Source organism: Chiloscyllium plagiosum, unplaced genomic scaffold, assembly GCF_037043375.1.
Source record: "Chiloscyllium plagiosum isolate Xiang-an unplaced genomic scaffold, Cpla_swu_hap1 HiC_scaffold_39, whole genome shotgun sequence".
NCBI classification, from domain to species: domain Eukaryota; kingdom Metazoa; phylum Chordata; class Chondrichthyes; order Orectolobiformes; family Hemiscylliidae; genus Chiloscyllium; species Chiloscyllium plagiosum.
Window position 1 is genome coordinate 40,471,308 of NW_028270177.1, and position 15,414 is coordinate 40,486,721.

Below are 15,414 nucleotides of genomic sequence, written 5' to 3' on the forward strand. Positions count from 1 at the left end.
CCATCACTGTTTTTAAGGCATGCCAGCCATCCCCAACTAGTCAATCAGCAAGGCCTAGGCAAAATCATCATGGAGTTGGAGGGGGAAATACGCAGTTGGGCTGGGAATACCTCACTTTTTTTTTGGATTTATTTCATTAGAAAGCAGGATTTATTCTTAATAGTGCATAATTATAAATTACTCTGAGTATAAACATTCAATTCAAATCTTACCCACATCAATGCATACCTACATTGAAGACTACTAGGCTGCTTTACTTTATCCGCAGAAGTCAATAAACCCCCCTCTGATTATTAGCTCCCCATATTTACTTATTTTCTTTACTTCCAGAGTGCTCTTTCACACAACTGAACATTTTTAACTCCCCATCGCCAAATCACCATGTCACTTTTTGGTTTTAATTACTAATCACTACCAGTAAATCACCCACATAGACTCCCCATACTTATACAAACCAATTCGCACATGTCTAACTCTCAACGAATCCATCCCCTGTTTCCTTATACGGTTGCTGGCATTTATTCAGACCTTTTTAGAGGACAATTTGCTCTTTTGCTTTTTAGATAAATCAATCTATAATAAAAAAAACATTAAAATGACAACATTATATTCCCATTTTTTCCTTAGCACATTAAAGTTCTAAGTGTCCTTTTTGCTGCATGTCGAAGTTTCTTAGAAATGGCTGCCATTTAAAAAAATCACAACTAACTATTGCTATTCACCCAGTTCAGATTGGAGATCCATCCACAATCTGTTTTAAAACTTCAACATCAATTCTCAGTGATTTTTGATTCACACATAATTGAGTGTGTTACCCTACTGTGACGTATTAGTAATGTAACATGTTATGGGTATTCCTGCTGAATTCATTTCTGTGGTTTATTCACTTATTATAAATCACAATCACAATTAACCAATTTATCCATCACCACTGGGTCTCAGAACCCCCCTTTCAGAGCCCCCCTTTAGGTGTAAACCCAGCAATTGTTCAAATCTTCCACTTTCCAGTTCTCAGAATCAATATTGCGTTTACCCAACAGGGTTACAATCTGGCAAACAGACTCCACAACTGGCTGCGTGGCAAGAAGCAGAGGGTAATGGTTGAGGGGGGTTCTCCGACTGGATGTCTGGAGCCAGTTGGATCCTATGGGGGTCAGTGTTGGGGCCCTTGCTGTTTGAGGGATATATAAATAATTTAAATATTGGAGAGTTGACTGGCAAGTTCTCACGATGTTGCAAAAATTTGTGCGGTGATAAATAATGAGGAGGATAACTTTAGACTACAAGTAGGTTATAGGTAGGCTGGTCAGATGGGCTGATCAGTAGCAAATGGAATTTAATTTAGATAAACGTGAGTTAATACACTTGAGTAGGACAAACATGATGAATGTAGGACCCTGGGAAGCACTGAGGGTTAGAAGAACCTTGGTGTGCATGTACACCAGTCTTTTAAGGGATCTGAAGCCCTATGCCCGAAACGTCGATTCTCCTGCTCCTTGGATGCTGCCTGACCTGCTGTGCTTTTCCAGCAACACATTTTCAGCTCTGATCTCCAGCCCTCACTTTCTCCTTTTAAGGTATCTGGACAGGTTAAGAACACATGTGATACTTGCCTTGATTAATCGAGTCATAGAGTTTAAGAGCAGAGAGATGATGCTCGAACTGTATGAAATGTTGGTTCAACTATATACATTGTGTCCAGCTCAGTAATCTATATTTATAAGATTGCAATGGAGAGGGTGCAGAGGAAATTGACTAGGATGATGCCAGGGCTGGAGGGTTTCAGTTGTGAAGTGATGTTGGATGTATTGAGGTTGACTTCCTTAGAGGAGATTAAGAGGGGACGTGACTGAGATGCATAATATTATGAGAGACAGAACCAGGTTAGACATGAAACCTTTCCCCTTGATAGTGGGGGATCATTGACCGGGGTTGGGGGGGGGGGGGGGGGGGGGCGCGGTGACGGTGGGGAGCGGGTAGAAGTGCAGAGGAGATGTGAGGAAAAATGTTTTTTCATCCAGAAGTTATTGGGGACCTGGAACTCAGTGTGGGGCAGAGACCCTCATACCGTCTGAGAATTCTTTAGGTGTCCACTTGTGATGCTAAAGCATACAAAATGCTATAAAATGGGATTAGAATAGTGGTTGGTGTTTTTGAGCGGCATGGATGAGATGGAAAGACTATATTTTTCCATGCTGTTTATCTCTCGGACTGTAATTTGCTCTATTCCTTTCATGACAGTGTTAATACTCAAATGGATTTCCTCTCCTCCTCCACACAATCAGGCATGTTCTTACATTCCTCTGTGCTGATCTAACTTCTCCTTCAATGTATCTGTAACTTTTGCCTTAACTACTCCTTGAAACTCACATTCTAGCCACTTGCTTAGTAAACAGGTCTCTCCTGAATTCTCTATTTGGTGATGTTTTCATATTTATGGTTCCTACTTCTGTACTCCACAGCAAGTGGAAACATTTTCTCTGTCTTTCCTATTAAATGCTTCTTCATCACTGATCTATAGAATGGTTATAGCACAGAAGGAAGCCATTTTAATCCATGTCTGTACTTGGTTCTCTGTCATACCAATTGGCTTGCTTTGAACAGAAGGTCAATACCTTCACCTGTCCCCACAGTCTCGGATGCACTCGTAACCACAGTCACCACTGTAAACATTAGATCGGTGTTCTTGAGTGAACCCATGAAAAGCGACTGGTGCAAATGGACTCCCCAGGCCTACACTCAGATCCCAGATGGACAGGCTGGGGGGAGTATTCGCTGACACCTTTAATCTTTTCTTACTGCGATCTGAAGTCCCTGTCTGTATCAAGATACCAACCCTCATCCCAGTGCCAAAGAAAAATCAAACAGTGTTTATTAATGAACGACCACCCAGTGGCTCTAACATCCATAATTGTAAAGTGCTTCAAGAGGTTAATCATGGCTCATATCAATATTGCTTTAATCCTTTGCAATTCACCTACCTGCACAACAGGTCCATGGCAGATGCCATTTCCTGGCCCTACACTCATCCCTGGAATATCTGGATAACAAGGTCAGGTTCCTACTTATTGATTACAGCTCCACTTTCAACACCATAATTCAAAACAAATTCATCTCCCAACTCCAAGAGGTCTCGCACCCCCCCCACCCCCCACCTTAACTGAATCCTTGACCTCCTGACCCATAGACCACAATTGACAAGAGTAGGCAACAACACCACCTCCACGATAATCCTCAACGCCAGTGCCCCATAAGGCTGCATACTCGGCCCCCTACCATATTCCTTATACACTCATAACTGTGAGACGAAATTCTGCACCAACTCCATTTACAAGTTTGCTGATGGCACCACCGTTGTAGGTCGGATCTCAAAAAACAATGAGACAGTACAGGAAAGAGATTGAGTCAGTGCTTAGCCACATGGTGTATAGACAACAATCTCTCCATCAACATCAGCAAAATGAAGGAGCTGTCTGCAGCAATGGTGCTGGGCTGGAGATGGCCAAGAGTATCAAGTTCCTGGGAGTGATGATCACCAACAATTTCCCCTGTAATCCTGCACATTCTTCATTTTCAAATAATAATCAATTACCCTCTTGAAAGCCTAAACTGAATCTACATCCATCACACACGAAGGTAGTTCAATCCAGATCCTGACTACTTGCTTCATGAAGAGATTTTCCTTGTTGCCATTACTTTTACAAATTACCTTAAGTCTGTGCCCTCTTGTTCTCCAGCCATTCACAAATGGGAAGAGTATCTCCCATCTACTCTCGGAAAAACTGTTGAGAATTTGAAAACTTTTATCAAACCTCCTTTTAGTTTTCTCATCTCCAAGGAAAACAGTCCTAGCCTCTCCAATCTACCTTCATAGTTAGCCCTGTGACCATTCTTGTTAATCATTTCTGAAACCTCTCCAATGTCTTCACATCCTTCCTAAAGTATGGTGCCCAGAACGGGACACATACTCCAGATGAGGTCATGCAAGTGTTTTACACAAGTTCAACATAATAAGATAGTTATGTTAAAGGATCAGATCTTAGCCTTCCCTTTTTTTTGAAGAAAATAGCATCAATCTGTTCATTTTTTCCAATAAATACAACCTCTCAGTTCTAAATCAATACTGCCAATCCTTTTGCATCCTGTCCAGCGCTGCAAGTCATTTTGACAATATGGATACCAGAGCTGTAGAGGGTAATGTGGAACTAGATATTGCCATCTATATATGCTTAAAAAGTTGAAATGAACAAATCTGGGGTTCAAATTCCTTTACATAGATGATTTCGATGTTAAGTGGGCACTAACGTTGAAACATAAGATGTTGAGCACATTGTAATATTTTCATTCTTCCAATGTCAATGTGAGCCCATAGGTGAGTGTAGTCACTCATTACTGAACTAACAGAAAATTAATAGTATTGGTAATTTGCTGGCAATAAAGAAATGTCTGGGAAACTGCAAAGTCATTGGGCCCTCTGAGTACCTCAGCTCACTTTGAACCCTCGAGAGGCAATGACCACAAACCCAACCAACACACATTTAAACAATTAATATGCACAACAGTTATTGTAATAAAGAGGTTTAATTATTCATATGAACGATGTATATTTCACCATGTAGAGAGAAGTGTAGGAGCAGCACTCTGTCATTTAGCCCCTCCAGCCTCCTCTACTGTAATTAGATTGTGGTTGATCTGGACCTTAATTACTAATCCACTCATAATTATGTTTCAATAGCTGTCCCAGACCTCGGGCAATAACGCTTGTGTCAGCTTGCTGACAAAATCCTGTTAAATATCTTGAAATGAAACAAATCACTTGAGGGAATAAAACTGAAACTGCATTGTACAAATAAATGCTGCACTATTTAATTCACAGGCTCTGCAGCTTTTAGATTTGCAGCAGAGTGAGAGAATGTTATGTCATTGTTTCTGTCTTGGTATTGCCTATCAATAACAATGATCCCAATTTGCAGTTTTTTCTCCTAATCTTTCCGTATATTTCATTTTGAGATGCTGATCATTACACTTTAACGAATGGTAATGGGATGGTGAAACAGTCGGGGATTTTGGGCTGCTATTTATAGAGGTCATAAGTTCTCCTTAACACATCATGTAAGGTCAACTAACTCTTAATTATTTATGGTGCGCATTTAAAAACATTGCACAATATACAGAGAGCACTCAAAGATTGTAAGATTTTAACTCTTGTTGAGACATTCTTTCTTTTCTTCTTTCTGAAAGCATCACTGTTAGATTAAGCATAGAGCACAGCAGCCATGTCTTGGTAGGGTAGCACTCTTGTTTCTGAGTTGAAATTTGGAGGCTCAAAACTCTTCTTCCTCTGAAGAAAATTTAAGCTGATCCTCAAGTGCAGAACGGACGGAGTGCTACACATTCAGAGATGCTAGTTTTCAGATGGAAAGTTAAATTAAAACACAGTTTATCATTTCAGGTGGGTGTAGATGATGCTATTGGACTTGAGTTCTCACTGGTGTCCTGGCCAATATTTCACACTCAGTGGCTCAGTGGTTAGCACTGCTGTCTCAACTCCATGGACCCAGATTCGATTCGAGCCTCTAGTGACTGTGTGGAGTTTGCACATTCTCCCTGTGTCTGCGTGGGTTTCCTTTGGGTGCTATGGTTTCCTCCCACAGTCCAAAGATGTGCAGGTCAGGTGGACTGACTATAGGAAATACAGGGATAGGGTAGGGGAATGAGTCTGGGTGGGATACTCTTTGGAGGTCGGTGTGGGGTGAATGGTCTGCTTCCAACACTGTAGGGACTCTGATTCTATTAAATAGATTATCTGGTCATTACCTCTTTGCTGAGAGCTTGCTTCTCTTAAATCGGCTCCTGACGTTGTTACAACAGTGATTACACTTCAAAAGTACTTTATTTACTATAAGATATTTTAGAATGTCCTGACATTGTGAATGATACAATATCAAATTGACATTTTTTTTTCTTAATGGGCTGTTTTGGCCATTTCAGCTACCATAGGTATTCACCTAACACTATAATCAATTGACTTAATGTCAATAATAATTCCTGAAGAAGGGCTTATGCCCGAAACGTTGATTCTCCTGTTCCCTGGATGCTGCCTGACCTGCTGCGCTTTTCCAGCAACACATTTTCAGCAATAATAATCAGGAACAAAGGAACAATATTTTCTAGCAAATATAATTAAAAATCAATTTCCCATATTAATTGAATGAAAACAAAAGTGGAAAATGGAAAGTGCTTCACATCCAAATTATCACAGTTCTAAACAGCAGAATGATGGCATTCAATGCAAAAGGTATAGAGAAAATAGAAGATGACTCACTGGGATCAATGCTGACTGACTATCAGAAACACAGTCACTCAGCAGGAACTTATTACATTCCTAATGACCGTTTACAAACATGGATATAATTTTGTCCTTGAGCAATGGAAACAAATGCAAGAATGAAGCATTAACAGTATGTATTTAGATAGCACCTTCAAAATAATAAAACAATAAGGTAGACAACACATTAGGCCAGATATTCCTGATTCTGTATTTGATTGTAATGAAGCAAAACGTAGGAAGCAGAAGTAGAAGGATCCTAGTCAGTCACAGACACAGCTTCATTCTTTACACGTAAAGCTAAATTGGTCAGTAATCAAGTTTGATCAATTGCTGTTTGGGATCCTCTCCATCCTTGCTTCTTTTGACTATTCCACTCTGGTGTTCCTTTATGCTAAAACCTATTAAGTGTGCAATCTGTCCCAGCATGTTTAATTTGTTGGGCAAAATGTGTTTTGACAAAAGTTCAGAATGGCAGCAAATCATGACTTACCCAGGAAACTGTGGGCTGGTTTCTCTTCAACTACACGAATCCTCCTGGCACCAACAGGGATCACAGTAGCTTCAACATAACCTATGGCAACAAAAGTTAAATAGATCAGCAATGTTTTGCTAGAATGGCATTCAGTGGCTTCCTTCACAATGTATTAATCCAGCCATTGTAAAATGAATCAGCAGTCTAAATTATATAAAGAATTCACAAACAGTACAGCTTTTAGATACTGACCAATTATGTCGGTTAAGTCTGAAGAGTGCTGAGACTCTTTCAAAATGCAATTAGATATCACATTGAGAAGATGCAGCTCAGCAGGAGGGAGCTGTTAACGAAAGAAAATTTTCAGCACTTCAGAATCAGTGGCTCCTCAGACATTCAATTGCACATGTTCTAGCAAACTCTAAGAGGTATGAGTGGTACTTCAGACCGTCTACACTGTTCCAAATGGCACATAATCTGTTCCTCAATTCTTACTTAATTTGTTCTGAGGATGTGGGTGACATAGACAGACAGGCATTTATTGCTCATCATAAGCTGCCCTAAGATAATAATGGAAATTCCTCACATATTTAGTTAACTGTGTAACAGTGCATGAACATCTATCTAATAGTGATCATGATGGAGAGGGATAAGTGTGCACTACAGGGCAAGAGTTATAGCTGGGGGCAGGGAAATTATGATGCAGTGAGGCATGACTTAGGATTGTGGCTTGGAAAAGTAAGCTTCAAGGCAAGGGCGTAATTGATATGTGGAGCTTGTTCAAGGAGCAACTATTGAGTGTCTTTGATAAGTATGTACCCGTCAGGCAGGGAGGAAAGGGTCGTGTGAGGGAGCCGTGGTTTAATAAGGAATTGGAATCCCTTGTTAAATGGAAGAGGGCGGCCTATGTAAAGATGAGGCATGAGGTTCAATTGGGGCGATTGAGAGTTATAAGGTAGCCAGGAAGGACCTGAAGAGAGAGCTAAGAGCAGCAAGGAGGGGACATGAAAGGTCCTTAGTTGGTAGGATTAGGGAAAACCCTTAGGCTTTCTGTAGGTATGTCAAGAATAAAAGAATGACTAGGGTAGGAATAGGTCCAGTCAAGGATAGTAGTGGGAAGTTGCGTGTGGAGGCTGAAGAGATTGGGGAGACATTGAAAGAATACTTTTCGTCAGTATTCACTCAGGAACAGGACATTGTTGTCAATGTGAGTACTGAGTCACAATCAAGTAGAATGGATGGCTTTGAGGTATGTAGAGAAGAGGTGTTGGAAATTCTGGAAAGGGTAAAAATAGATAAGTCCCCTGGGCCTGATGGCATTTATCCTAGGATTCTCTGGGAAGCAAGGGAGGAGATTGCAGAGCCATTAGCCTTGATTTTTATGTCCTCGTTGTCTACAGGAGTAGTGCCAGAAGATTGGAGGCTAGCAAATGTGGTTCCCTTGTTCAAGAAGGGGAGTAGGGATAACCCTAGTAACTATAGGCCGGTGAGTCTCACTTCTGTTGTGGGCAAAATCTTAGAGAGAATTGTAAGGGATAGGATTTATGAACATCTGGATAAGAATAATGTGATCAAGGATAGTCAGCATGGTTTTGTGAAGGGCAGGTCGTGCCTCACAAACCTTATTGAATTCTTTGAGAAGGTGACTAAGGAGGTGGACGAGGGGAAAGCGATAGATGTGGTGTATATGGATTTTAGTAAGGCGTTTGATAAGGTTCCCCATGGTAGACTACTGCAAAAAATACGGAGGTATGGCATTGAGGGTGAGTTGGAGGTTTGGATTAGGAGTTGGCTGGCTGGAAGAAGACAGAGGGTAGTAGTTGATGGCAAAGGTTCATCTTGGAGTGCCGTCACTAGCGGTGTTCCGCAAGGATCTGTTTTGGGACCATTGCTGTTTGTCATTTTTATAAATGACCTGGAGGAAGGGTTAGAAGGTTGGGTGAGCAAGTTTGCGGATGATACGAAAGTCGGAGGAGTTGTAGACAGTGAGGAAGGATGTGGCAGGTTACAGCGGGATATAGATAAGCTGCAGAACTGGGCAGAAACGTGGCAAATATAGTTCAATGTAGCTAAGTGTGAGGTGATTCACTTTGGTAAGAGTAATAAAAAGATGGGGTACTGGGCTAATGGTCGGATACTTGGTAGTGTGGATGAGCAGAGGGATCTTGGTGTCCATGTACACAGATCTTTGAAAGTTGCCACCCAGGTAAATAGTGCGGTGAAGAAGGCATATGGCGTACTGGCTTTTATTGGTAGAGGAATTGAGTTCCGGAGTACTGAGGTCATGTTGCAGTTGTATAAGACTCTGGTGCGGCCGCATCTGGAGTATTGTGTGCAGTTTTGGTCGCCATACTATAGGAAGGATGTGGAGGCACTGGAACGGGTGTAGAGGAGGTTTACCAGGATGTTGCCTGGTATGGTAGAAAGATCGTATGAGGAAAGGTTGAGGCACTTGGGGTTGTTTTCATTGGAGAAAAGAAGGTTTAGGGGTGACTTGATAGAGGTGTACAAGATGATTAGGGGTTTAGATAGGGTCGACAGTGAGAATCTTTTTCCATGTATGGAGTCAGCTATTACAAGGGGGCATAGCTTTAAATTAAGGGGGGGTAGGTATAGGACAGATGTTAGGGGTAGGTTCTTTACTCAGCGAGTCGTGAGTTCATGGAATGCCCTGCCAGTAGCAGTGGTGGACTCTCCCTCATTATGGGCATTTAAGCGGGCATTGGATAGGCATATGGAGGATAGTGGGCTAATGTAGGTTAGGTGGGCTTGGATCGCCGAAGGGCCTGTGCTGCGCTGTATTCTTCTATGTTCTATAAAATTATCAAATTCAACATAATATTCGTAAAGTAGAAGTGAGAAGCAACTATTAGGATTCTAGATTAAAGGAAGACTAACTTCAATGCAATGAAAACACACAGTCCACAGTAATAAAGAGCAATACACTGCAGATTCTAGAAATCTGAAATAAAAACAAAAGTAATGGAAAATCCTAACAGTCTCTGTGCAGCACATGCAGTTTCAAGAAGAGTAAAATTAACTGTCTCTGTCTTTCAACAGATGCTACTAGAACTGCTGAATTTCTCCAGCAATCTGTTTTTATTAAGACAGTCCACAGTAAACAAGGTAAATATGTTAAAATAAAACAAAGAACTACAGATGTTGGAAACCAGAAACAAAAACAGAAATTGCTGGAGAACCAATGGTAGTATGTGTGGGAAGAAAGCAAAGTTACCATTTCAAGTCCAGTTACCCTTCTTCAGAACAGTTCTCCAGCAATTCCTATTTTTGTTTGGGCTAAAATGTTAATCGGTTAAAACTTCATCCGTGGTTTTTGAAAAAAGACTAACGTAATACTGACCAGTTTATATCCTAAACCTGACTGCCCCGGCCGACCCATTGTCTCAGCCTGCTCCTGCCCCACTGAACTCATCTCTGCATACCTCGACACGGTCCTGTCCCCCTTAGTCCAAGAACTCCCCACCTACGTTCGGGACACCACCCACGCCTTCCACCTCCTCCATGATTTTCGCTTTCCCGGCCGCCAACGCCTTATCTTCGCGATGGATATCCAGTCCCTGTACACCTCCATCCCCCATCACGAAGGCCTCAAAGCCCTCCGCTTCTTCCTTTCCCGCTAACCCAACCAGTACCCTTCCACTGACACCCTCCTTCGACTGACTGAACTGGTCCTCACTCTGAACAGCTTCTCTTTCCAATCCTCCCACTTCCTCCAAACCAAAGGAGTAGCCATGGGCACCCGTATGGGCCCTAGCTATGCCTGCCTCTTCGTTGGATATGTGGAACAGTCCATCTTCCGCAGCTACACTGGAACCACTCCCCACCTTTTCCTCCGCTACATTGATGACTGTATCGGCGCTCCCACGAGGAGGTTGAACAGTTCATCCAATTTACTAACACCTTCCACCCCGACCTTGAATTTACCTGGACCATCTCAGACTCCTCCCTCCCCTTCCTAGACCTCTCCATTTCTATCTCGGGCGACCGACTCAACATGAACATTCACTACAAACCAATCGACTCCCACAGCTACCTAGGTTACACCTCCTCCCACCCTGCCCCCTGTAAAAACGCCATCCCATATTCCCAATTCCTTCGTCTCCACCGCATCTGCTCCCAAGAGGACCAATTCCAATACCGACAACCCAGATGGCCTCCTTCTTTAAAGACCGCAATTTCCCCTCAGACGTGGTTGACGATGCTCTCCACTGCATCTCCTCCACTTCCTGCTCCTCTGCCCTTGAACCCCGCCCCTCCAATCGCCACCAGGACAGAACCCCACTGGTCCTCACCTCCACCCCACCAACCTCCAGATGCATCGTATCATCCTTCGTCATTTCCGCCACCTCCAAACGGACCCTACCACCAAGGATATATTTCCCTCCCCTCCCCTATCAGCGTTCCGGAAAGACCACTCCCTCCGTGACTCCCTCGTTAGGTTCACACCCCCCACCAACCCAACCTCCACTCCCGGCACCTTCCCCTGCAACCGCAAGAAATGCAAAACTTGCGCCCACACCTCCCCCCTCACTTCCCTCCAAGGCCCCAAGGGATCCTTTCATATCCGTCACAAATTCACCTGCACCTCCACACACATCATTTACTGCATCCGCTGCACCCGATGTAGCCTCCTCTACATTGGGGAGACAGGCCGCCTACTTGTGGAACGTTTCAGAGAACACCTCTGGGACACCTGCACCTACCAACCCAACTGCCCTGTGGATGAACACTTTAACTCCCCCTCCGCCAAGGACATGCAAGTCCTTGGCCTCCTCCATCGCCAGACCACGGCAACACGACGCCTGGAGGAAGAGCGCCCCATCTTCCGCCTAGGAACTCTCCAACCACAAGGGATGAATGCAGATTTCTCCAGCTTCCTCATTTCCCCTCCCCCCACCTTATCTCAGTCCCAATCCTCGGACTCAGCACCATCTTCTTGACCTGCAATCTTCTTCCCGACCTCTCCACCCCCTCCCTGGCCTATCACCCTCACCTTAACCTCCTTCTACCTATCGCATTCCCAACGCCCCTCCCCCAAGTCCCTCCTCCCTACCTTTTATCTTAGCCTGCTTGGCACACCCTCCTCGTTCCTGAAGAAGGGCTTATGCCCGAAATGTCGATTCTCCTGCTCCTTGGATGCTGCCTGACCTGCCGCGCTTTTCCAGCAACACATTTTTCAGCTCTGAGGTGTAAGGGGTCTACTTATCCAATATAAACAGATCTTAGGGGATAGCAACCTAAAACTAATTAGAGAAAGCATGAAAAATGCCAAAAATAACATAGATTTCAGCAAAGAGACCTTGGAGTGTAGGTTCATAGTTCCTTGAAAGTGGAGTTGCAGCAGATAGAATAGTGAAGGCAGCCTTTGGTACACTTGCCTTTACTGGTCAGTGCATTGAGGAGAGGAATTGAGAAGTCATGTTGCGGCTGTACAGATATTTGTTAGGCCATTTTTTGGAATACTATGTGCAGTTCTGGTCTCCCTCCTATAGGAAGGATGTTGTGAAACTTGAAAGGATTCAGAAAAGATTTACAAAGATGTTACGAGGGTTGGAGGGTTTGAGCTATTGACAGAGGCTGAATAGGCTGTGGCTATTTTCCCTGCAGTGTTGGAGGCTGAGAGGTGACCTTATAGAGGTTTACAAAATCATGGGGGCAGGGGTAGGGCAAATAGACAAAGTCTTTTCCCCTGGGTAGAGGAGCCCAGAACCAGAGGGCATAGGTTTAAGGTGAGGGGGAAAGATTTAAAAGGGGCCTAAGGGGCAACTTTTTCACGCAGAGGAAGTGGAGGTTGGTAGAATTATAACATTTAAAAGGCACCTGGATGGGTATAGGAATAGGAAGGGTTTGGAAGGATATGGGCTAAATGGTGGCAAATGGGATTAGGATATCTGGTCAGCATGGACAAGTTGGACAGAAGGGTCTGTTTACATGCTGTACATCTCTATAAGTCTAAATAGGAAAGCTACAAAGAATGCCAAAGGATGACAAAGAAGATACTACTACCTACAAAGAGTTTAAAAACAACTTACAATAGATATCAAAATCAATACAATTTTTTTACATTTACATTTGGAATAAAGGGGGCAGTCAGGATATTAATGATATTGTCAAGGAACACAAGTGGTCAAAAAAGCATAAAGCATGCTTGCCTTCATCAATCAAGGCATTGAGTATAAAAATTGGCTAGTCATGTTGCAACTGTATAGAACTTTAGGAAGACCAAATTTGGTATATTGTGTATAGTTCTGATTGCCACACTACAAAAAGATGTGGAGGTTTTGGAGAGGGTACAGAAACAGTTTACCAGGCTGTTGCCCAGTGGGTATTAGCTATGGGAAGAGATTAGACAAACTTGGTTTGTTTTCACTTGAACGAAGGATGAGGGGCACCCTGACAAATTTTACAAAATTATGAGAGGCATGGATAGGAATGAGTAGTTAGCATCGTTTTCCCCAGGGTAGAAATGTCAATTACTAGGGGATATGGGTTTAAGGTAAAAATGGGTAGGTTTAAAGGAGATATGAGAGGCAAGTTTTTCACACAGAGGGTAGAAAGTGCCTGGAATGCACTGCCACAGGGGAGCAGGTGGAGACAGATACAATAGCAACGTTTAAGAGACATCTTGACAGATATATGAATAGACAGGGAATAGAGGGATATGGACCATGCAGAGACAAAAGGTTTTTAGTTTAGAAAGGCATCATGTGTCGGTGCAGTCTTGGTAGGCCAAAGGGTCTGTTCCTGTGCTGTTCTGTTCTCAGTATTTTTCAGAAGGGAGTGGCATATATCTTGAAGAAATATTTCATCTCAGTATTTACAGCAAAGGAAGAGATCAGTATGTTAGAAATACCACGGGGCTGTCCGTGGCTGCAAATGGTTTTTAGTATACATAAAATAGCTTTGGAAGATTTTTAGTTGAAACTACAGCTTCCACAGTCTGTTTGAAGCTAAACTACAAGCTAGAGTAATTAGCTGCTTTCATAGAAGGAGTATATCCAAAGTATCTGGAATAAGATAACAAACAAAGGCTCTTGTGAAATGTATACAATGGGCCTTATGGAACAGAAACAGATGTAGCTGTTGTGTTGAGACAATTAGAGAAGATACAGCCTTGAGGAATGTGGGTAGAACGCTCCATACCAGGCTGGTCCAAAATTTGATGAAATGTCAATTCTCCTGCTCCTCGGATGCTGCCTGACCTGCTGTGCTTTTCCAGCACCACCCTCTTTCTTCTATGGGCCAGCCAATTCTGAATCCAGATTTCCCTGTATCCTATGACTCCTTACTTTCTGAATAAGCTTACCATGGGGAATCAAAGAAGGGCTTATGCCTGAAACGTCAATTCTCCTGCTCCTTGGATGCTGCCTGACCTGCTGCGCTTTTCCAGCAACACATTTTTCAGTTCGAATCTTATCAAGTGCCTTGCTAAAATCCATGTACACCACATCCACTGTTCTGCCTTCAATGTGCTTTGTCACATCCACAAAGAATTCAGCAAGGTTTGTGAGGCACAAGTTCCCTTGATTATCACTGATCAGTCCTACCCTCTCTCTCTGGCCATCCTCTTGTTCCTCACATAAGTGTAGAATGCCTTAGGGGTTTCCTTAATCCAATCCGCTAAAGCTTTTTCATGCCCTCTTCTAAGTCCATTTCTCAATTCCTTCCTGGCTACCTTGTAGCCCGCTAAAGTCCTGTCTGCTCCTTGACTCCTCAACCTTAAGTAAGCTTCCTTCTTCCTCTTGACCAGATGTTCCACATCCCTTGTCACCCAAGGTTCTTTCAGCCTCCCATCGCTTCCTTGCCTCAGTGGGACAAACCTGTCCAGCGCTATCAGCAAGTACTCCCTTAACAACCTCCATGTTTCCCTGTGAACATCTATTCCCAATTTAGGCACTCCAGTTCCTGCCAATGTAACTTCCCCTCCCTCAATTAAATACTTTCCCATACCATCTGCTCCTAGCCCTCTCCATAAATAGAGTCAAGGTCAGGGAGTTGTGATCATTATCATTAAAATACTCCCCCACCCAGAAATCTAACACGTGCCATGGTTCATTGCCAAGCACCAAATTCAATATGGCCTCCCCTCTAGTAAACCTATCTACATATTGAGTCAGGAACCCTTCTTGAACACACCTAACAAAAATTGCTCCATCCTAACTATTTGAAGTAAGGAAGTTCCAATCAACATTAGGGAAGTTAAAGTCACCCATGACAACAACCCTGTTACTTCTGCACCTTTCCAAAATATGCCTCCCAATCTGCTCCTTCGTGTCTCTATTGCTATTGGGGGGTCTGTAGAAAACTCCCAATAAAATGACTGCTCTTTTTGTGTTTCTGACTTTCACCCATACTGACTTTGGAGGCAAACCCTCCTCGACGACCTCCCTTTCTGCAGCTGTGATACCATCCCTGATTAGCAAATCCACTCCTCAGTCTCTTTTATCTCCCCCACATTCCTTTTGAAACATCTAAACCCAGGAACATCCAATAACCATTCCTGCCCCTGTGATATCCAAATCTCCGTAATGGCCAAAACATCTTAGTTCCAAGTACTGATCCATGCTCCATGTTCATCACCCCTATTCCC

The 15,414-nt window shown here is 43.1% G+C and overlaps 1 protein-coding gene across 1 annotated transcript in view; it reads right to left on the reverse strand.

Moving 5' to 3' along the window:
• adamts17 (ADAM metallopeptidase with thrombospondin type 1 motif, 17) overlaps nt 1-15,414 on the reverse strand; it is a 686,029-nt gene that overhangs the window by 160,666 nt on the left and 509,949 nt on the right. The window contains exon 16 of the mRNA XM_043677648.2: nt 6,822-6,902. Within this exon, the coding sequence (XP_043533583.2) occupies nt 6,822-6,902 (81 nt within the window). The remainder of the gene's footprint in view (nt 1-6,821; nt 6,903-15,414) is intronic.